The 23124-nt window shown below is 44.7% G+C and overlaps 1 protein-coding gene across 1 annotated transcript in view; it reads right to left on the bottom strand.

Annotated features, from left to right (window-relative positions):
* TSHR (thyroid stimulating hormone receptor) overlaps positions 1-23124 on the bottom strand; it is a 74236-nt gene that overhangs the window by 31922 nt on the left and 19190 nt on the right. The window contains exons 2-7 of the mRNA XM_066612125.1: positions 14665-14736; positions 13155-13229; positions 7145-7219; positions 6126-6200; positions 5321-5398; positions 4308-4376 (exon numbers count right to left, since the gene is read on the bottom strand). Coding sequence (XP_066468222.1) covers positions 4308-4376; positions 5321-5398; positions 6126-6200; positions 7145-7219; positions 13155-13229; positions 14665-14736 — 444 coding nt within the window. The remainder of the gene's footprint in view (positions 1-4307; positions 4377-5320; positions 5399-6125; positions 6201-7144; positions 7220-13154; positions 13230-14664; positions 14737-23124) is intronic.

Here is a 23124-nt window from a genome sequence, read left to right as displayed (position 1 = left end):
CTTACACAGCAAGCTACTAATTTCTTAGTGTTCTCCTTTCTTTCTACTTCATACTAAAACACCCAGTTTAAGCAGCAACCAAAGAAACCAAGCCGCTAACATTACACTTTCAAAAATAAATTTTGCTGACAGAGAACAGCCTAATTATTTTAGCCTCTATTTATTACGAAAGTTTCTAAAACTGTTTTAGTTGAAGGGTGCCCAAGCCAAGGAAGCTAATCAAAATTCACACTGGAATTACTTGGTATGACCTTGTTTTTAAACACGTCTAGCAAATCAAGACACAGCAAATGAAACTTGAAAAGCATGCACTGTGGCTGTTGGCTTGGACCAACAGTTGGTCTCACCTCACAAAAATAACTAAAATTCTAAAAAAAAAAAAATGTTAGGACTATCATACATATGTTTGACTGAAGCTGAGAAGCATCAAGTGCACAACACAGTTTATTTTTCTGAAAGGAAAGATAGGGTATAATCTCACATGGTCCTTTTCAAGAAAATTGTCTGTGAAATGTCTCCTTTCCAAGCTGGTAACCAAGCATGACACACTAGGTTATTAATGTAGGAGTTGTTTATAATATGGCAGTAGAAATAAAGATTCTAGCACAACTCAGTTTTTAAATGCTCATTGCTAGTTAATGTTTTAAAGATATTTTTATGTGCCACAGCAGTTCTCAAACTGTGAGACCCTTTTTGGTGGTTTGTGAAACTGACAGGGCAGATCAGTGGTGTAGCTAGGTCATTTGACACCCGAGGCCCATAAACTTTTGTCACCCCATATGACTTAATTAATTAATTAATTAAACACATTTTTATACCACCTTTCCTCTAAGGAGCTCAGGGTGATGTGCATGGTTCCTCCCCTTATTTTGTCCTCACAACAACCCTGTGAGGTAGGTGAGACTTGAGAGATAGTAACAGTTATGACATGGAATTAATAATAATAATGGCCCAAAAATAAATGCAGTGAATTTTTTCCAGCAAGCAATGGATGAAATTCTGCATCAATTGGTATATAACATGGTATTATTCCCAAAAGCCACAATTTCTACAACTGTGGTCACGTGCACTGGCTCCTGGTCAAGTTGGGCACAGGGCAATGCAAGGCTAGCAGCATGGTTCAAATCTGGTGAAAGTGGAGCTCAACAAATACTCCAGAAGGCAACACCCCCCCCTCAAAAAAAAGGGGGGGAATAAAACACAGGCTTGAGCTGGTAAGGTAGGCACTGGGGAGGACTCAAAATGTCACCGATTTATTTGTGGGAGGATGGGTTTTGTTGCAGGCAGGATACAGAGACAATTCACAGCCCAATCCTGTGCTGCCTGGGGCGCCCAGGCTCGGCAGCACTGAGAAGGGCTGCCGCTGGATCCTGCTCATCCCGGGCTACCGCGTGAAGCACCTTGGGAGAAGAGGACTTTCGTACCCTTGCCCCAAGTAAGGTATGCAGCCCCGCAATGGGGCTACTCACTTTACCAGCACGCAGCCCTACGCGAGTGCTTTGGATCCTGCGGAGTGGAGCTCCGTGGACCCACCTCCCATCCCTCCCCCAGGCACGCCTCCAGCCCGCCCCCTCCCTGCGTCACACCTCCCCGTCCTCTCTTCAGCCCCTGCCGGCCTCCCCCTTCCCTGGAATGCCTCCTTCCCACCCCCATGCCCGCCTACCGTTCCGCAGCTCGGCAGTCCGGGAGACCGCTGAGCGGCGGAAGCTGGGTGACCACTGCATGCTAGCCCAGCACCGGCCAGCACTGGGCTAGCACCAGCGGGAGCCCAGCAGTGAGACTGGCAAACACGCCTTACAGCATGTTTGCGACAGTGCTCGGCGGCACGGAGCTGTGTTGCTAAGCGCGGGATTGGGCTCTCACTTGGTGGAACAGGGTTGGTTTTCCATTATTTAATCATTTGTTTTTCTTTGATTTAATTATTTATTATTTTAATTTGCTTGTTTGAGAACCACTGCTCTAGGGCCTCTGAAAAGTTTGAGAACCACTGTGGTATATCATCTGCTCCAGATGGGGGCTTAAGATCTTGGTCCTTAGGAAGCTCAAACTTGAGGAAGATCTCAGGAACCAGCGATTGACCATTGAGGAGGCAAGAAATATTGCCAACAATCACCAAGTGGAAGCATGTCATGAATGACACATGGAACCCAGAGGAACCTACAGCAGTGTGTTGGTTGAGAGGACAACCTGCTCCCCTTGCGCTAGCAAAGGAATAAAGAATAATTCCATTTGTATTGGCAACCTTCAATCTCGAAAGACTATGGTATCGCGCTCTGAAAGGTGGTTCTGGAACAGCGTCTAGTGTGACTGAAGAGGCCGATTCGGGAGTGACAATCCCTTCTACACTGGGAGCAAGTGCAGTCTGTCCCTGGCCTGTCTCCCTGGCTATGGGCCTTCCTTCTTTGCCTCTTTGCCTCAGACTGTTGGCCAAGTGTCTCTTCAAACTGGGAAAGGCCATGCTGCACAGCCTGCCTCCAAGCGGGCCGCTCAGAGGCCAGGGTTTCCCACCTGTTGAGGTCTCCTCCTAAGGCCTTCAGATCCCTCTTGCAGATGTCTTTGTATCGCAGCTGTGGTCTACCTGTAGGGTGCTTTCCTTGCACGAGTTAACTTGCAGGCATGCCTGACAGAAGCCCCGTTTATTCCAATAGAATTTAAACACGAGTAACTACCTCTTTCCCAAGAGACGTACCTGCAAAATGTGCGACAACGCACTGCTTTTTTTTTTCTTTAGGTATGATTTGCCAAGAGCCAAGGTACAGTTACCCTGAGCATTTGGGTTAACACGTCAGCTAAAGCTAAGCAGTAGGTGACTTGTTCAGGTTTAAGCCGCAATGGTAGCCAGGTCTTGAACGACATTGAATTTCTAAGCAAGATTATACTTTGTTTCCACAGGTGCCACAAAAGAAAATGCCTGTAAAAATATCAGTTCCTTTCTGAAAACACAGCCAGCTCACGGTGAGCATAAAGTCAGATTTTCAGCCGAGGTGTGGTAGTTTTATTTTCAGTCGTAAATTGAAGTGCCTAGATGTTTAAGCCCAGCACTGCAGAAGGGGTTTGAAGGCCCTGAATGGGGTCTGAGCAGAAATTATTTTAACAGAAAGTACAGTGGGCCCTCAATATCCATGGGGGATCTGTTCCAGGATCTGTCCTGAGGATATTAAATTCCACAGATAATTAAATATGCAGCTGGAGGGCTCAGAACACCTTATGGATGTGATCAGAAGTCACTGGTGCAAATGAGAAATAACTTCCAGTTTCATCCAGAAGGTCCTCTGAGGTCCTCCAGCCACAGGTTTGACATCTTTGGATACTGAAATCAGTGGGTACTGAGCCCAGTGAATAAGCCCATTGTATTCTTGGCATCCTCATATACATGATACCGGACAATGGCAATCTAATGACGCAATGATTGCCATTGAGGCTATTATCTTCAGTAGTCCTCACCTGCAAAGTGTGCATATCTCATCCAAATGACAATTTCTTGAGAATGGAAACAGTTAATTTTTGAAGAATTTTTTTTTTTTTTTTAGGAAAGTTTTAAAACAAGGACTATTTTATTGTGGAGGAGGGAACAATTAAATATGTTTCTGGTGTTGAAGAGCTCTTTCCACTGGAGGTTAAAATATATATGCAGTATGTTTAGGGCAGGAGTTGTTGTTGGAAAAGCATAAAGGCCTCATGAATGGCTATCCTTGGTCCTTCATAAAAGGTTATCCTTGGTCAGCCTCCAGCTTCCCACACACCTCTAAGGAATTTGTTCCAGTGTCCCTCAGATTTTAAGAGGTCTTGAATGTGTCGTCTAAGTATTGCTAACATTATTGATAAGTTCATTCTCTTGTCTTCTCCATGATAGATAAGAACAACTGAATTATCTCCAATATATGGCAAAACTTCATGTATCTGAAGCATGTTATGATGTTCCGTCTTGCAGTGGGCTTATGGGGTTGAAAGCCTGGTGGTTGTATTTTGAGTTTTGTGCATCTTCCTATCATACCTCCCTTCTCCAAAGCACATTACAGTGATTTCCTTAATATCTTTTGAAAGGAAGTTATATTACCGGTGTTCATGGACACTAGTTTTGCAAGTATATGAGCTCACCAAGGCACTTTGCCTTTGGAATCTTGGTGGAAGTAAGATCCTCATCCAGAAGAGTGAACTCTGCAATGTTTCAATTTGCAGCCCCCCAATACGGAAGTCACAGACTCTGTTCACAGGTCTTGTATCTTCCAAAATGTTTTAGAGTGAAGCTATGAGATGCTATTCCACCCACAATGAAATTGCAAAACTGTTTCATTCAGCTTACTTACACCGTATCTAACTTCGTATCATTGAATGCATGCGCTTGTATCTTTGTGAAACCATTATTGTACAGTTTTCTGTAATGAAACAAAAAATAACAGTGATTTGTATGATGCAATCGCAGCTAGATTAGTTGGTATGCTTTCAAGCACAACTTATTTTAATTTTATAATATGAAAGCACAATGGATAACCAGCAGCATCTTTTATAACTGTGCACAGATGAATGACAGGTATGCTTTAATGCCCAATTCTGTTTTTGGAAAAATGGAAGAGTTCCACATTAACTCCATGAAAACAGGATTTCCACATTTAGGATATAGACTAACCCATTGCCAGTACATTATGAGAAGTTTCCATTTCAGATTCTGTGGCTATAATCCTATGCACACATAAGTCCCATTGAACTCAGTGTAATTTACTACTAAATTGACATGCATAGGATTACAAAGAAAGACATACAGCAGAATTGGGCTGCCCTGCTGGCAGAACTTACATTCCACCAGCACTGGCTGCTGGCAAGCAGCCATAAAGCACACTCTAACAGTGGCTGAGTAGCACTGCCTGATGGGCGGGAAGATCAGAGCCTGTGCCGTCCCACTGGGCTGAATCCAAAAGGAGCACCCAACAGAGCAGGTAAGCTCCTACCAGACTGTGTAGGAGCTGGAGGAGAGCAGAATGGGACAGGGAAGGTGTAATGGGGTGGGGGGAGGACAGAGAGGGGGTGGATCAGGCCTGGGAGGGGGAAGGGATTACTGAATCCTATCCCCCTTCCTGGGCCTGAAAGCCCGACATGGGGCTTCTTGTACTTGTGCCAGCCATTTGGCAGGAGCAGATGGGAGCAGCCCCGTTTCACAGACTGGGGCTTTACCCAGGGTAAGGGGACAAATATCCCCTGACCCTGAGGAGACCTCCAGCCTGCTGCTTGCCAGCCCTGCACCAGCACAAGTTAAGATTGGGTTGCCCATTAAACAGAATGGCACAAAGGAAAAAGACTCAAGAAATATGGTAGACTAACATACAGTATAAGGGATTCATTGCATAGCCCACGGAACGCATTTGCAGGCACCAAACTCATGAATGGATTATCAGCAATCTCACTGTGAGAAAGAGAGAAAAGCTTCATCATCATAAGCATCACCAAAAAAAAAAAAATGCAAATAAATGTGAAAATAACTCAGACATTTTGTGCACAGACACCCATATATACACACACCCACTTTTCATATTTCTATGCATTTTAGACAATTGTAATTTACTCTACATGGCGTTAACTTTGAGGGATGTTTGGAAATTTCAGCTTGTGCAATATACAGTGGTGTCAGTAGTCAGATGATGGGAGTGCAGACCACACCTGGTGACGCCTCTGGGACGAATAGAGACAGCTTCTCTCCCCTGCTAAATATAAGAGGAAACCACTTTAAAAGGCACCTCATTATCCTGCTAGTAGGGGTTCATACTAACATTTGCTGCATTTCATCTGCTTTGATCTCAGTACTCATATCTAATATAACCAATTAAGACAAAAACAGATGAATTTTTCCACCAGGACCCTTTTGGATGGAACAAGTTAACCATCTAATTAAAAAAATTAAATATTTGACATTTGACATTAATTAATGCAATTAATGAAAGCACCAGTTGGCAATTTACAAGCCCAATAAATCTGTTCTGATGGGACCAGAAATTAAATCCAAAATACATTTTCCTTAGAATTTCTGGGATTCTACACCACGAGGCATTGAATGATAGGGAATTTCTGTTTCAGAAGATGAGACTATGGACAATAGTATTGTTCTGAAATATTCCAGGCAGTTCAGTACTTACAGCAGAAAGTTCACATCTGCAGAATTGATTTTGGTGAGGTCAGGAAAAACTTTGAGCCCAGTGTTCAAAATCACTCTACAATAAAGGGCAAAAAGAGAGAATTGAATTGTGCATCTGTGGGAACAAAGTTGTCAGTTTTACTGCAATGTGCCGACAAAACAACATGAGAAAGATACCCCTAAAAGTTCTACTCAGTTGTTAACAAACTGTGGACTGGGTATACAGGTGCAGTGCCCCTGAGAGCACATTGCCCTCCAAGCTCCCTGCCTGCACTGATGCACCCTATAGCCACACCCTCCCCTGTTCTCCACAGAGACAGTACTTGTCATCAGAGGCAAATGCTGTAGTTGGGGAGAGAGCCTCCCACTGACTAAGAATGCTCAAGGTTCACTCCTATGGGCTTGCTGTGCCACCTGAACCTATGTTCTGGTGGCACAGTGTGCTTTATGGCAGTTGCAAAATGTGACCTGCCATTCCACACAGCTGGACCACTGCCATTAAGAGGCAAGTGGCCACGCAACAGTCACATGCAAACAAGCCCTGGTGCCAGAAAGTTGGGGTAGGGGTAGGTGATGGGTGAGTTGAAATGGGACAGGGAGAAGAAAAGGGCAAAAACTAGAGCAGGAAGAGGCGCATGTTGAGGCCAGGAAGCAGGCAGTATCAGCAGCAGCAGCCCCACTGATCTCCCATCCCCCTTCCCAGGCTCAATCTGCTTTCCTTGGTCCACTTGGACTTGCACCAGCAAAATCACTGGCACAGGTACAAGTAGACCCATAGCAGCACCAGAGGTTTACCCCCAGGCCAGGAAGTAAAATGTTACATAGATTTTCGGGGTTGCCTCCCCACAGGATGCAGTGGGCGCTCTGGTGGTGCATCGGTAGTGGGGGTTAGGTAGAATTGGGTTGTCACTGTGGTAAGTGAGGCAGTGCGTAGCCAAAGAGCCTATTGGCAAAGGACAGGGCTTGCTGGCATGCTCGCATGGGTGTGGAAGGCGGGATGTTTTAAAATAAAATACTCACAGGTATTTCAACAATGGAAGGTTCATGAAGGCTTGAGGATCTATGTAGCTGAGGTTTCTAGTATTGCGAATCTCTCTGTTCAAAGAGAAACATTCCCACATTAATATTTGTAGTCATTCATCTCAAAATAAAGTCGGGGGGCATCCTTCAGTCTCGGAAGACTATGGTATCGCGCTCTGAATAATGGTTCTGGAACAGTGTCCTCTCCAGTGCACAAAGGTTGGGTAAAGTAGATATGGAGGATAGACCATTACCCATGCAGCAAATCCCCCCTCTCCATGTCGCTGAAATGGTCCAATGGAAAGGCAGAAGCCAATACGGTTGGTTCCAGCAGCGTCGCAGGAGTTGCCAGAACGTGACTGTGTTCAGCCATGAACTGCCTCAGGGACTCCGGCTACGGATTTTGCCTCGAGGTTGACTCCTGAAGACTTTTCCATAACTGGATGTAGCCACAAGGCAGTGGAGGTTTGGGATCAGAGTTTTCCTTCTCTCAGATGAGCTGCCTTCCCAGGCTGATGAATCCCATCTACCCGGTGGCTGTTTAGTTGCCTCTTACGACAAGTACAGCCAAACAGAGGGCCTATTCTTATCCCCAGACCCCAGGAGAATAAAGACACAAACCAAACTTAGCTATAAGTGTCTGAGGGCCCAATCCTATTCAACTTTTCAGTGCTGATGCAGTGGTACTGATGGGATGGGTGCTGCATCCTGTGGTGGGGGGAAATTCAATGAGGCCCTCCTCAAGTTAAGGGCCTTTGGGGGTGCATTGTGGCTGTGACGCCACTGAACGTTGGATAGGTTTGGGCCCTGAGAAAGGCCGGCGCAGACCTCCCTGTGCTGGCTACAAGTGCTGCAAATGTGTCGTTATGTCAGATCCGAACTCTTCAGGGGATAGGAGAGGGTAGCGGGAGGGTGGTTTGGGGGGGAAGGGAGTTTGGATGGGAGGTGGGAGGATTGGGTGACGGCTGGACAGAGCAGGTGTCAGCCATATGCTAGCGCTCCTCCTGGTCAGGCTGGCATTATACCAAGTTTGTTGGTAAATAGCTGGCACAAATCTGAGTAGCCACACAGGGCAAGCTGGGATGTTACTCAGGATAAGGGGAAAAATATCCCGAGGTGTCCTCCAGCCTGCTTTTAACCTGTGTAGGATACAGTGCAGTGCCTGGCTGTACTGCAGCAGGTTAGGATTACACTGTAAGATGTTTATGTGAAGAAAAATAAGTACAATTTTGGCTTTCTTGGTCTTATCTCTGTTAGCTTGTCTGATTAAAATTAGTTATTTAAAATGACTGAAGCCATTGGTTGAGCCCTTCTAGGAGCAATAAGCTCTCATAATGTTTTTCAAAGAGAGAGAGAAAAATATTTAAGAATATACAACCTACTCACAGATACAGAATACACTTTAAAAGTTTAAACAAGTCAAACATAAAAACAGTTGTATGACAGCTTCATTCCACCCCCACCCCCACTCACAGACTGGTTATGGTCATTTAAACCGACTTTCAAACATACTACAATGACTGCTACTAAATATTATTTTAGAAAAAGACATTTCTAAAGTATAAAGTAATATAAATGTGCAGCACAAAAAGCACGTTCCCCAGCTGACTGCACTCTGGGGAATAATTCGTCAGAAGCCAGCAAAATGTAGCATGAATTCTGTGAGGAATCCTAAAGGGAATTCATGAAAAGAATCACACTTCTAAACAACTTTCCCCACACAGAATAATTATAAAAAGTTGCCACTTCTCCTGCTATTTGGCAGCAGACCCTTTAACCTTTCCCAATTAAGTCTAACTTTTCATGTCCTGGTTATTAATCAACAACAAGCTACATCATCATCATTGGCATCCTTCAGTCTCAGGAGACTATGGTATTGCGCTCTGAAAAGTGGTTCTGGAACAGTGTCTAGTGTGGCTGAAAAGACCAATTCGGGAGTGACAATCCCTTCCACACTGGGAGCAAATGTAGTCTGTCCCTGGTGTGTCTCCCAGGCTATGGGCCTTCCTTCTTTGCCTCTTTGCCTCAGTCTGTTGGGCAAGTGCCTCTTCAAACTGGGAGAGGCCATGCTGCCAAGTCTGCCTCCAAGCGGGGCGCTCAGAGGCCAGTGTTTCCCACCTGTTGAGGTCCACTCCTAAGGCCTTCAGATCCCTCTTGCAGATGTCCTTGTATCGCAGCTGTGGTCTACCTGTAGGGTGCTTTCCCTGAACGAGTTCTCTATAGAGGAGATCCTCTGGAATCCGGCCATTGCACATTCTCACGACATGACCAAGCCAACACAGGCAACTCTGTTTCAGCAGTGCATACATGCTAGGGATTCCAGCTCATTCCAGGACTGTGTTGTTTGGAACTTTGTCCTGCCAGGTGATGCCGAGGATGTGTCGGAGGCAGCACATGTAGAAAGCGTTCAGTTTCCTCTCCTGTTGTGAGTGAAGAGTCCATGACTCGCTGCAGTACAGAAGTGTACTCAGGACGCAAGCTCTGTAGACCTGGATCTTGGTATGTTCCGTCAGCTTCTTGTTGGACCAGACTCTCTTTGTGAGTCTGGAAAACATGGTAGCTGCTTTACCGATGCGTTTGTTTAGCTCAGTATCAAGAGAAAGAGTGTCGGAGATCGTTGAGCCAAGATTCACAAAGTCATGGACAACCTCCAGTTCATGTGCAGAGATTGTAATGTAGGGAGGTGAGTTCACATCCTAAACCATGACCTGTGTTTTCTTAAGGCTGGTTGTCAGTCCAAAGTCTTGGAAGGCCTTGCTAAAACAATTCATGAGCTGCTGGAGATCTTTGGCAGAGTGGGTAGTGACAGCTGCATCGTCAGCAAAGAGGAAGTCACGCAGACATTTCAGCTGGACTTTGGACTTTGCTCTCAGTCTGGAGAGGTTGAAGAGCTTTCCGTCTGATCTGGTCCGGAGATAGATGCCTTCTGTTGCAGTTCCAAAGGCATGCTTCAGCAGGACAGCGAAGAAAATCCCAAACAAGGTTGGTGCAAGAACACAGCCCTGCTTCACTCCGCTTCGGATGTCAAAGGGGTCTGATGTGGAGCCATCGAAGACAACAGTGCCCTTCATGTCCTTGTGGAAGGATCGGATGATGCTGAGGAGCTTGGGTGGACATCCGATCTTGGGGAGAATCTTTAAGAGGCCATCCCTGCTGACCAGGTCGAAGGCCTTCGTGAGATCTATGAAGGCTATAAAGAGTGGCTGTCGCTGTTCCCTGCATTTCTCCTGCAGCTGTCTAAGAGAGAATACCATATCAGTGGTGGACCTGTTGGCTCGGAATCCACACTTCAATTCTGGACAGACGCTCTCTACAAGTACCTGGAGCCTCTTTAGTGCAACTCAGGCAAACAGTTTTCCTACAATGCTAAGGAGAGAGATGCCATGGTAGTTATTGCAGTCACCCCTGTTGCCTTTGTTCTTGTACAGCGTGATGATGTTTGCATCCCTCGTGTCCTGGGGTACTCCACCTTCTTTCCAGCAGAGACAGGATTTCATGCAGCTCAGTGGCAATGATCTCTTTGCAGCACTTTAGGACCTCAGCAGGGATGCTGTCTTTTCCAGGTGCCTTGGCAGAGGCAAGGGAGTCCAGCGCCACGTTAAGTTCTTCTAGGGTTGGTTCACTGTCAGGCTCCTCCAACACAGGTAGACACTCAGTGTTGTTCAGCGCTTCTTCGGTAACTATGTTTTCTCTAGAATACAGCTCAGAGCAGTGCTGCACCCAGCGTTCCATCTGCTGCGTCCGATCCTGAATGACCTCGCCTGTGGCAGACTTCAGAGGAGCAATTCTCGTCTGTGTTGGACCTAGGGCCTGCTTGATACCATCAAACATCCCCTTGATGTTGCCTGTGTCAGCTGCTCTCTGTATCTGGGAACAGAGCTGGAGCCAGTAGTCGTTAGCACATCTCCTGGAAGTCTGCTGGACTTTGCTACGAGCAGCTTGGAGGACCTGCAGGCTGTGCTCACTGGGACAGGCCTTGTATGCTGCTCTCCTCTTTTCCTCAATGACTGGTGTCAACTCCTCAGAGCGGGCTTCAAACCAGTCTGGCGTCTTGTTGGTCTTCTTGCCGAGTACAGACAAGGTGGTATTGTAAACAGCATTCTTGAAATGTTCTCATCTGTTGGATGCATATGCATCAGCCAGGCCTGGAAAAATTTCCTCAAGTGCTCATGCAAATTCCTCCACTTTGCTCTGATTCTGGGTCTTCCTTGTGTCAGTGTGAGGTCTTCCTTCCTTTTTTGTGTGATACAGTTGCTTTGTTCACAGTTCCACTCTGCTGCACGCCAGAGAGTGGTCAGTGTCACAGGCAGCACCCTGATAACTGCGTGTGATCTTGATGCTGGGAAGGCTGGAGCATCTGGTGAGAATCAGGTCGAGCTGGTGCCAGTGCTTTGATTCGTGGGTGTCTCCAAGAGACTCTGTGTTGGGGCTTCATGCTGAAGAATGTGTTGCTGACACAGAGACCGTGATGGCAGCAAAACTCTATCAAAACTCTATCAAAACTCTAGCAAAACTCTAGGCATTGGCCATTTTCGTTCATCTTCCCAGTACCGAACTGACCTAAGCAAGTGGGCCACAAACTGTGATCACTACCAACTCTAGCAATGAAATTGCCAAGGATAAACAATGGCTGTTTTACAGGGATCTTCTTGATAATGGTGGCCAGGTCATCATAGAATTTGTCTTTGGCTTCTGCTGGAGATGGCAGAGTCGGTGCCTGAATCTGGCAGCCTCGTCTCTTGGAGGGCGACGATGTCCATCTGCAGTCTGCCCAACTCCATGTCAATGATTGCTGTTTTACATGCGTCGTCTATTTCTTGCAGGTCGTCAGAAAAGCCAGGTGTCATTGTCTTAACGTCCCAGGTGCTCAGCTTTAGGGCAGGAGTTTTCTGTTTTCTGTTGCCTGGTGCAGAGTTTTTGATCCGCTTGTCTGTTTTCATCCTAAACCCCATGCACCTTGTGAGGTTAATGGACTGTGGCGAGGCAGGACCTTACTGGTTGGGGACTGCCCAGCTTAAGGCAGGCGATAGCTGCCCAATGAGATGCAATGATCTCTCCCACCATTGGAAGCAGCCCCTGGCGTCATACTCTACTACGCCAATTGAGTGAAGACTTATAACCAGTAAACTGCTGCTTCCCGTGTTGTGCTGGTGCCGTATGGCAAAGTTGGAGTGTCCTCTCCAGTGCGCGAAGCCTGGGTAAAGAAGGCATGGAGGATAGGCTGTTACCCATGCAGCAAATCCCCCCTCTCCACGTCGCTGGAATGGTCCAATGGAAAGGCAGAAGCCAATATGGTTGGTTCCAGCAGTGTCGCAGGAGTTGCCAGAGTGTGACTATATACATCCACGAACTGCCTGAGGGACTCTGGCTCCTGATTTTGCCTCGAGGTTGACTCCTGAAGCCTTTTCCACAACTGGATATAGCCACAAGGCAGTGGAGGTTTGAGGTCAGAGTTACAAGCTACAATACAATACAAGCTACAGAATTACAAGCTACAATAGCAACCCAAATCTATTTAAATCCTCCCTAACAATGCAACTTCACCACCAGAGAATGTGCTGCATCCTGTGGGGGGTGGACAGACCCCTCCAGGTGTCTCCTCCAGGTAAGGGATCATTTGTTTCCTTGCCCAGGGTAAACTTCTACCATGTGACTGGGTCTACTCAGATATGCACCAGTTAAGTGGAATACCAGCAAAGAAAGAGTACTAACTTGTAGCTTTCTGAAATCATATACACAATTTTTTCACATTCTTTAAGGCAGTGATTTTCAACCTTTTTCATCTCACAGCACACTGACAAGGCACTAATATTGTCAAAGCACACCATCAGGTTTTTGAAAATTGACAAGGCACACCGTGCTGCCAGTGGAGGGCTCACATCCCCCAACGGCCCTACTAATAAATGACCTCCCCCAAACACCCATGGCACACCTGGGGACCATTTGTGGCACACCAACGGGCCATGGCACAAGGGTTGAAAATGGCTGCTTTAAGGATTTATCTACTTACATGTGAGTGAGTTTGTTTAAATGATTGAAAGAATAAGCATCCAGCATGTGCAGCACTGCATCTATGGTGATATAGCTAGAGAAAAGAAAAAGAAAAGGGAAGGATGGTTATACACACAAAGGCAGACAGCAAAGCTTTGACTGAGTTCATTGTGTCGACTCACCGCGGTCCTTCCTCTGCTCTTTCATTATGGTTTTTTATTGTTTCAGGTGCAACACTGAGAAACCTGATAGAGAGTTGCTGTGCGTTTACCTTGCCTTTGTAAGTCTTTGTATGCACGCGGAATTGACCTCTTGCTTTTTTCTGGGACAAACCCTTTTCTGCAAAGTTGAGTTCTGAGCAGTTCCAATGAAAGATGTTCTCTGTATAAGCTCTTGATGTGACTTTTCTTGATTGATTGACTGGGAGACCTAGTCCTGAGGTTAAGTTGTTATGGGAACTCCATACTTCCTTATTTGTGGTTTTTGCCTAAAAGTAGCCATTCATCTAAGGAAAGGAAAACTGCTATTCCTTGCTGCAAGACCAGCCCATCCATGAGGTCAACTGAAACAGTTGCCTCAGGCACCAGATTAGTAGGGGGTGTCCATCTCTGCTCACCGGTTTGCATCCACTGTTTATCCTTCTCCTTCCTGAATTGGAAAAGGAAGAAGAGGACAGAAAGGAAGAGGAAATGTGAAGGGGAAGAGAGTGCTGACATAACAAAGTGGGAGGAGCAGAGGCTGGTACATCATTGGGTAAGGGGGGGCACTGCTGGGCATGCTGCTGAGTCATGGCGTAGGCTTCCTCATAAGGAAGCTGCATGAATCAGCATATAAGTTGTCTATGCAGTACCCCCCAAACTAGAGCCTGTTTGTTTATTTTTGTTTTTGTAGGCCTGTGAATAGGCTGTGATGCCATGGATAAAGGTATTATGCAGCACGGAATTTTACACAGAGGGGCTGAAGTGGAGAGGAAGTAAAGCAGGACTGGGACAAAGACGTACAAGCCACCCTAGATTCTCTTCAGTCATCTCTGTATGTATAAGCACCTAATATAACCTCCTAGAAGACCTACAGGTGCAGAACCAGCTGCTTATTGCAAAACAGTATGTGACATTCAGGCCCCCACAAACCTCACTGCATCCTGGCTCTTGTTGCCTCCCTGGGTTTGTTAGGTCACAGTTTTGTTGTGGGGACAAATGATGCCACAACTGGCAGAATTCCCCTTCTATTCATTCACTTAAAATGGTCCAGCAACCCCATCAGTCTTGAATCTATATTACTTATTTTGCTGGCATGCACAACATTAAAAGAAAATGCAAATATGAACAAGCCTTGTTGAGCAAGAAAACGTTGGAATCTGGTAGAAACTGGTAGAAACTGACCAATACAAATGAAATTCTTCATCACTATACAGTTCTTACAACTCTTTAAAGAGTTCTCCTTCTTTAGCATCCAAACAGACCATTAAACCATCTAGTAGGTGGTCCCAGTTTATTATAAAAAGCAAATATGGGGCGGGGGATTCTTACATTCTAGAGATGTTGGGAAGATTGGAGAATGCTTCATGAGGAATTATTCTCAGATGAGTTTCCATAAATCTCCTGTAAGAACAAAACCTCATCAGTTAATATCCTTCCAAGAGAATTACAACATTACAATTCCTTTAAAAACTATTTTTCAAACCAAACCATAGCTAATGGGCAGCCTTGGAAGAAGTGATCACACAACAGGTTGAAATTTACGTTCCTGTGTTCTTCCTGGAAGATTATATTTTGATATTACAAGTACATGCAGCTCTCAATTGACAGGTTCTTAATGTGCACATTTTCAAAACAGTGCAATTTGCAAATTAATATCGGAATTCCAATTAATTTTCCAATTTGAAATAATACAGTCAATTACATGCTAATTAGCTGTGAATAAGCAAATCCATTAGATGCTGGCAGCTTTCTGTGGTAGGGGTCTCCTCTAAAGCCAGAAGATAAAAAATAGAGAACAAAAGTGTCAGCATGTGACCAGTTGTCAGAGTATTTGATTATTTTTCCCCTAATCTATACCAGTTACATGGGTTCCTAAGGGAAAAATCTTCTTAATTAAGATGTTTTTAATATATGCACAGATTTTTGGGTATGCAGCCTCCACATATATCAGGAGTTGCTTGTATAACAACTTTGGACCTGAACGGGGCTGGGGATACACGGCAACATTTTGTTGCAGGACTTACTTGTCTTACCATATCCCCCCAAGTTAGATTTCATCGATAAAACGGTCCTCTCTTCTTCTTCCTGTGTTTCTAGCACTGAGCATTCTTTTGAATTAATAATTTTTATATCTCCTGTATAAAAAACACACAGGCCTACCCAGAGAAGTAACTGAATAAGAAAAACTATATAGCTAACTCAGTCCATTTGTATAATTATATAGCTAAATCGCTAAGCAACAAGCAACAGACAAGCAATAGCAACTAAACATGTGTTGGGGGGGTCTGTATTGGGGGTCTGTATCCCATATCACTTAACCACAGATGTGGGAGGGCCCTCTACACCCTCTGGGGGCAAGAGGAACTGTGCTCCCCTCACCTCCAGAGGGTCTTCTGAGTGAGATACATGTTCCTGCTGCCTCTGCGGGCCTCCAAATAGCCATTTCGACCAAAAAAAGTCATTTTCCGGTTTTTTGTAAAATATGTCTTTAATATGTCTTTAAAAGGCATTAGGAGGGCCAGGGAAGCCTGTATTCTTGATTTTTCAAAAATGTTATTAGGATTGCCTCAAATTGCAGCTGCTGGAAGGATTTTTGTGTTATATAAATCTCCATGGCTTGTTCAAGTCTGCAGAATCAATTATACAAAGAATACTCAGATTAGTAGAGCAGGAAGGGGAAAGTGTATATGTCTGGCCAATCCCAACTAATTCTCTGTACAGCGATGCAAGTGACACCAACGTGGCACCTGCTGTATTCTGCGGGGGAGTGTTCAGTATTCTACCCTGGAGAAGGTCCCTGATGGCCTGGTGGGTCTACTTGGACTTGTGCCAGCTAATTTTTCACTTGAACAGAAAGAAAAAAAATATTTTTGGTTAAACTTCTAAAATCCCCTCTGTCAAAATCTTGCCAAATTATGCATGAAGCATCAAGAGGAAACTCTTTAGACAGAATACCATACATCATAAATTCACACATCATAATTTTTTCAAGAATCTTGTGAATCTAAAGGAATTTTATCTTTATTTCACAAATAAGTGATTGGTTCTTGCACGAACTCATCCTTAAAGAATAAGTGTGGCATCCTCTTAAACGCCTACTTCTTATAAACTGTCAAGATTCAAAAGGATGGAAGCAGTTTGCTTCTCTGTTTCCCCCATGTGCTATCATTTCCCCAATGGACACATTCAACATTCCATAGTTCCTGAAGGCCACTGAACATACCCAATCTTCATCAGTCAGACTAAGTTTTGGGGTGAGATTTTTTTTTCCATATTTACTTCCCAAGTATCTAGAAACTGGTACCTTATTTTTGGCTTGCTCTGCTTTGCTTCCAAACTGACAGCCACCAACAACTCAAGTCCATTATCTATCTACTAGAGGAGGACCTGCATCAAAAATGTCACTGTATTTATGTAATATATACTCCTAGCCCTAAAAAGGGATGCTCTTGTCTAGGGATCAACAGCCCAATCCTGAGCTGCCCAGCATGCTGGGATGCAGTGGTGCCAAAAATGGCTACCGCTGCATCCTGAGTGCTCTCCAGGCAGCACTGGCAGCTCCTTGGGAGAAACAGGACTTTTGTCCTCTTTCCCCCGGGTAAGGCAAATAACCTCACAATGGGGCTACTCAAGTCTATGGCGACCCAATGGTCTATGTAGAATCAAGAGCCTCTGTGTCGGGCAGGTGGCCTGACACAGAGGCTCAGGATCTGAGTGAAGCTGAACTTCCTCCCACCCCACTCCCTCCACCGGCACACCTCCTCCCTGCCCTCACCCCACCCTTTGCCCACCTCCCCCTGCCCCAGAATGCCCCCTTCCCGCCTCCCCCCACCCCCATCTACCTCTCTGCTATCCGGTGGTCTACGCTACCACTGAGTAGTGGAGCACCAGTGAGCTACCGGCGCTGAGCTAGTACCAGCACTCCACTGGCACTAGGGCCTGCAAAAGTGCCTTACATATAGGATTGGGTCCCAAGTCAGCCTGGAACAGGATGCTGAGGGCATCAGCAGGGTTTGGTTGTTCTTGTGGACTTGCCAAAAGTATTTTGTAAGTCCAGAATGCTTTGTTAAATTCCTCCCCCAAATTCCATACCCAGCAGGTCTTCCCATTATGCATCAGGGAATGTGCCTACAAGATGTATCCTCAGTACGGAAAAAATGATTAAGGATCAGTGACTACTTTAAGGAATGAATCTGCTCTAGGTATAAAACCAAACACATAGTTCCATAATGATCTCTAGAAAAGCTGGCATTATGTAGTATAAATATTGACTGAATTGAGAATAACCCTATCATAAGGGTGTGTACAGAAACATATCTTTCCATGAAAGACTTCACTTGAAACATTTGATACAGCCACACACTTCAGTGCTAACGTAATTTACGGACAAAAATCTTCATTCATGAAGAATCCATGCAAATATTCCCGCCCAACTGAAACGCTTCCTTGCTTCCACAAACATCATGATCAGATTGCCCCAATTAGAGCTGGTTTGTATATGAAGCTTGTGAAATGAATAGGGACTAATGTTGCCCAAATGGAACTTTGCAGGTAGCTGCAACAGTAGGCCTGGGAGCCAAAGGGCAGGGAGGCCAAAGAGGAGGTGGTGGGGATAAAATTTTGCGTATTGATTTCAGCTAACTTGCCAAAGCATTTGACTGCTGCTCTCCAGTATCAGCTGATTGGGGCAGTAATTAAAGAAGGAAGGCCCATAGCCAGGGAGACAGACCAGGGACAGACTGCACTTGCTCCCGGTGTGGAAGGGACTGTCACTCCCGAATCGGCCTTTTCAGCCACACTAGACGCTGTGCCAGAACCACCATTCAGAGCGCAATACCGTAGTCTTTCGAGACTGAAGGTTGCCAACAACTTGCTTGAAAATAAGTTGAACCCTGTAAACATGCACAGGATCAGCTGCACAGCTGCAAGCCTAAACAATGATTACAAAGTAAACCCTATTGAACCGAATGAGACTTATTGCCAAGTAAGTTGTTAGAACTGCTGTATACTGTATAAAAAGTCACATTCTTCATCAAATAAGTATGACATTAAAATATACAAATTACAAGATTACCCTGGAGAGCTGTATTCTAATATGATTCTGGGTGCAATCCTAACCCCTTATGTCAGTGCTTTCCAGTGCTTTCCAGTGCTGACATAAGGGCAATGCAGCTCTGGGGTAAGGGAACAAACATTCCCTTACTTTGAGGAGGCCTCTGTGAGTGACACCCAACTGCGGGATGCAGCACACATCCCAGTGGCATGTGGAAAGCACTGACAAAAGGGGTTAGGATTGCGCCTTCAGTTGATTACACAGACTCCCTCCCCCTTCTTTTAATGATATTTTTAACATTGTTACCAGACACAAGTACATATACAGCCCCATCCAAAGCTGACTTGTCTGCACTATGGAACATATTACGTATACAGAATGATGCTCGACTTCATGGAACCCACTGTCTCAAGTCGGAAAATGAGGGGTGGTTGTTTTTTTTTGGTAACCTCCTGGAATTTGTGGGGAAAAAACCAGACAAATAAATGCATGCAAATATATAGTAAATGGTAAAATTGAAAGGCATATGTCCCAATCTGTATAGCTTAAAGAAAACAACAACTTGAAATGTGGTGATAGAAGACTATGAGAAATATGCAGAGTTATGCATTATCTAAATTGTTGCTTTTATAGGATCCAGATTCAGCAGCCTACTGCCCTCTACTGCCTATCACCATTAGTGCTACAAAGAATGCAATGCTTCCTTTTAAAGTTATTTTAAACACTGATTTTGTTCCTTATCCCTATGCTTCCCCTAGTTCTGATCCAACACTGGTTGTATGATAACACACACTCTTGCCACTGGGAGATTGCTTCATTTGTTTTTACCACTTCAGCTCTGGACAGGGGAGTTCATTGTCTTCAACAAACTTTTTGAAAGGTGTACAACATGGTGGAGAAAGCATTATGTCATTCATCATGTCATGACATTATAGGTACTGTCCAATAGGCATGACTGCCTTAAATACAACTACATTCTACTGTACAACACTCCCAGTTATATCCAATTGTACAGTTATAATCTACTGTACAACAACACTCCCTGTTATAGCCAAAAAGTAAACGGAAAAAGAGGGAATCACCTTTCATCCCAAGTATGAAATGCAGCAGACCTGTGGAATTATTGTGGAAAACAATCAAAACAAACAAAAACAAAAAAAACCCAGAAAACTTGACATGTCTAGGGAACAAGTTTAATGGGGTCACTGAACCTTCTAAGAGAAGCATCATGACTGTGCCTGGATTACTGGTTGCTTGCTCTCAGCTATACAGCCCAGCATTAATAAATGCCAAGTCACAGTATGAAACTAATGAACAGTACAAAATAAAATGCAAAATATTTCTGCAGCAGATTTTTATTGGGGGCGGGGAGAAGAAATGATTATTTTAAACAACAGAAGTGGTCAGATGCAGGAAACATTAAGCCCACAGCAAATCAGTTTCTATAAATGAAGTCCATCATTTCTTTCCAGCAAACACACTAAGGTACGCGCATGGAATTCCTCGGTCCACTAGTGTTGGCCATTTATTTCAAGAGAGGGGAAATCCATGCGTACGTGCCTGCATCTCTGCCCCTCCATTGAAATTAATCAAGCAATGAGCACATTCAAGAATCTAGTGCATACAATGGAGTGAAACTGTAGTGGCCTTCTTCAGATTTTCCATTTTTTTGTTCCTCAAAGGTCAGCCTGCATGTTGAAATGGACACCTTAATCATGCCGAAGCAGAGACAAGAAATACCTCACATAGTATAAATTCCACAGGTAGATACTATGCATCAGGCAAAGCACTGTGTTATACTGTACTTTAATCTGGGGGGCATGCCTACTGCTTCACGGACTGTTACGCATACTCCTAATTTCAGTACCTTTGGTCACGGCCTCTTTGGCAGCTTATGACAAACAAAGCAAATCAAATTCTCTTTCTTTACATGCTCAGTCCTACTTGGCATCAATCATCAGATGAATTTGGCAAACATTTCAGGTTGCCCTCTTCCAACTTTTTTTGTTGCACTTCCATCTGTTTCAGTTTTATTTATTTCAACTGCTTGTTTTTGCCTGTATATGTTATTATGAACCACTGAACATTTTACAAAGGTCAAAAACTGGAGGGAGGTTGTATTGAATGAACAACAAAGAAAAGAATCAGTCTCTGATTGTGATCAAAATAGGTCATCTTTTTCAAAAAAAAAAAAAAAATCATACAGGGTGAGTAAAGGGAGGGTAAAGGGAGAATATTTGGCCTTTATTTTATTCTTTAAAAAATCAGTATTGCTTTTTCTTTACTTCCAAGCTGAGTTAGCCAAAGTTGGATTCCTTAGACAACTGGCAATTACGGATCTTGTAATAGATCTCCACAGCTTCTTGTTGAGTTCAAATTAACTGTTACTGAAATATCTAATGAAATTGTGTATGCACTAGGATTGCACCTGTTTTATGCTTTTTTCCCCCAGCAGGGATCCTTCATCTCTAATAGATTTGGCTTAGTTCTCACAGAGCAGGCAAACTGGTTTGCGGACCAAACCATTTCACATTGATTTGTACTGTAGAGCAGAAGCAAATGCATACAAATAAAAAAATCTATGCACAGAGAAAGTGGAAGACAGGATCATGTAAGCTCTTTTCAAACAATCTGTATGTGCATTTCCTGCAGGTGTGAAAGAATAGTGATTGTGAGGAGCTCCAGAAGGATCTCTCCAGACTGGCAGAATGGGCAGCAAAATGGCAGATGCGCTTCAATGTCAGTAAGTGTAAAGTCATGCACATTGGGGCAAAAAATCAAAACTTTCGATATAGGCTGATGGGTTCTGAGCTGTCTGTGACAGATCAGGAGAGAGATCTTGGGGTGGTGGTGGACAGGTCGATGAAAGTGTCGACCCAATGTGCGGCAGCAGTGAAGAAGGCCAATTCTATGCTTGGGATCATTAGGAAGGGTATTGAGAACAAAACGGTTAGTATTATAATGCCGTTGTACAAATCTATGGTAAGGCCACACCTGGAGTATTGTGTCCAGTTCTGGTCGCCGCATCTCAAAAAAGACATAGTGGAAATGGAAAAGGTGCAAAAGAGAGCGACTAAGATGATTACGGGGCTGGGGCACCTTCCTTATGAGGAAAGGCTACGGCGTTTGGGCCTCTTCAGCCTAGAAAAGAGACGCTTGAGGGGGGACATGATTGAGACATACAAAATTATGCAGGGGATGGACAGAGTGGATAGGGAGATGCTCTTTACACTCTCACATAATACCAGAACCAGGGGACATCCACTAAAATTGAGTGTTGGGCGGGTTAGGACAGACAAAAGAAAATATTTCTTTACTCAGCGCGTGGTCGGTCTGTGGAACTCCTTGCCACAGGATGTGGTGCTGGCGTCTAGCCTAGACGCCTTTAAAAGGGGATTGGACGAGTTTCTGGAGGAAAAATCCATTATGGGGTACAAGCCATGATGTGTATGCGCAACCTCCTGATTTTAGGAATGGGTTAAGTCAGAATGCCAGATGTAGGGGAGAGCACCAGGATGAGGTCTCTTGTTATCTGGTGTGCTCCCTGGGGCATTTGGTGGGCCGCTGTGAGATACAGGAAGCTGGACTAGATGGGCCTATGGCCTGATCCAGTGGGGCTGTTCTTATGTTCTTATGTTCTTATGTAATACAGGCGGAGTCTATTTATTTGCGGAATTTCTATCTGCGAATCTGGCTCAACATGGGTCCCCAGGACCTGCATAGAGCCAGACTTGACCCCACCTGAGCCATCTGGAGGCAAAAACCAGAAGTGCCTCTCTAGCAGAGCTCCAGTCACCTCTGGAGAAGTAGCCTCTGAGGCTTTTGGGGGCCTTTCTGTGGCCCATAGATGTTACGTGAAAATCCCCTTTTGCCTTTTAGTTGTGATTTTCTCCTTATATCTGGTTATGTTACTACGGACTAAAATATCATGCAGACTAAACTGTTCTCCCAGCACACAGGCCACATTTCCAGAACTCTGGTCAAGCCACAAGCTCATGGTTACACAACCACCACCCACTATAGTCACACACTATGGGAGGAAGTCTGGTGTCTTAAATCACTGTTTAAGTGTCTCCTGCATTACTGTATTCATTGTATTGTTTAACCCAATCACTGTTTAAGTGCCTTCTTGTGTTGCTGATTCATTGTATTGTTCCCCTATCTAGGAAGCCAGCCATAGACCCCATTGAATTTTGCTGATGACCGACATCCTGATCCTTTTTCAATGTTTTACATACTCCAAGCACCCTGCTGTATGGTAGTAATCAAGCTACCATCCAGCTCAGCACTGTCTCTGAACCCCTTTTAAGTGAGGCTTCCTCTCACATGCTCTCTCTCTCCAAGACCAACACATCTGTGTTGTTGGAGAGGGTCCTCTTCACAGGACTCCCCCCCCCCAACTGCTCTACAGGACAGGTAACTATCTTGTACCTGGAACTCTTTCCCTTCTTCCCCCCTTTTTTCTCCCCTTCTCTCCCCATCTTTAGTTAGCAGCTGGGGTTGGAAGAGCAGGGACCCCTAAAATCCTTCCCTATAACCCCCCTTCCGTTTCTGATTTCCTCGGATGCATCAAATACTGTTCACACGCAACCACCATGAAAGCTAGGTACGAGCTTTCGTACATTCGTACATTGAATTCAGGCATTAGGACCAAGAAACATACACCTATCATTTCTCCGTGTGCAGTACGTTTACCTTTGTGCTTTTGTAATAAAACTATAATCTTTTGTTGAAAG

Source organism: Tiliqua scincoides, chromosome 1, assembly GCF_035046505.1.
Source record: "Tiliqua scincoides isolate rTilSci1 chromosome 1, rTilSci1.hap2, whole genome shotgun sequence".
Classification (NCBI taxonomy): domain Eukaryota; kingdom Metazoa; phylum Chordata; class Lepidosauria; order Squamata; family Scincidae; genus Tiliqua; species Tiliqua scincoides.
The sequence above is the reverse complement of the archived record's forward strand: the minus strand, read 5'-3'. Positions and strand labels throughout refer to the sequence as shown.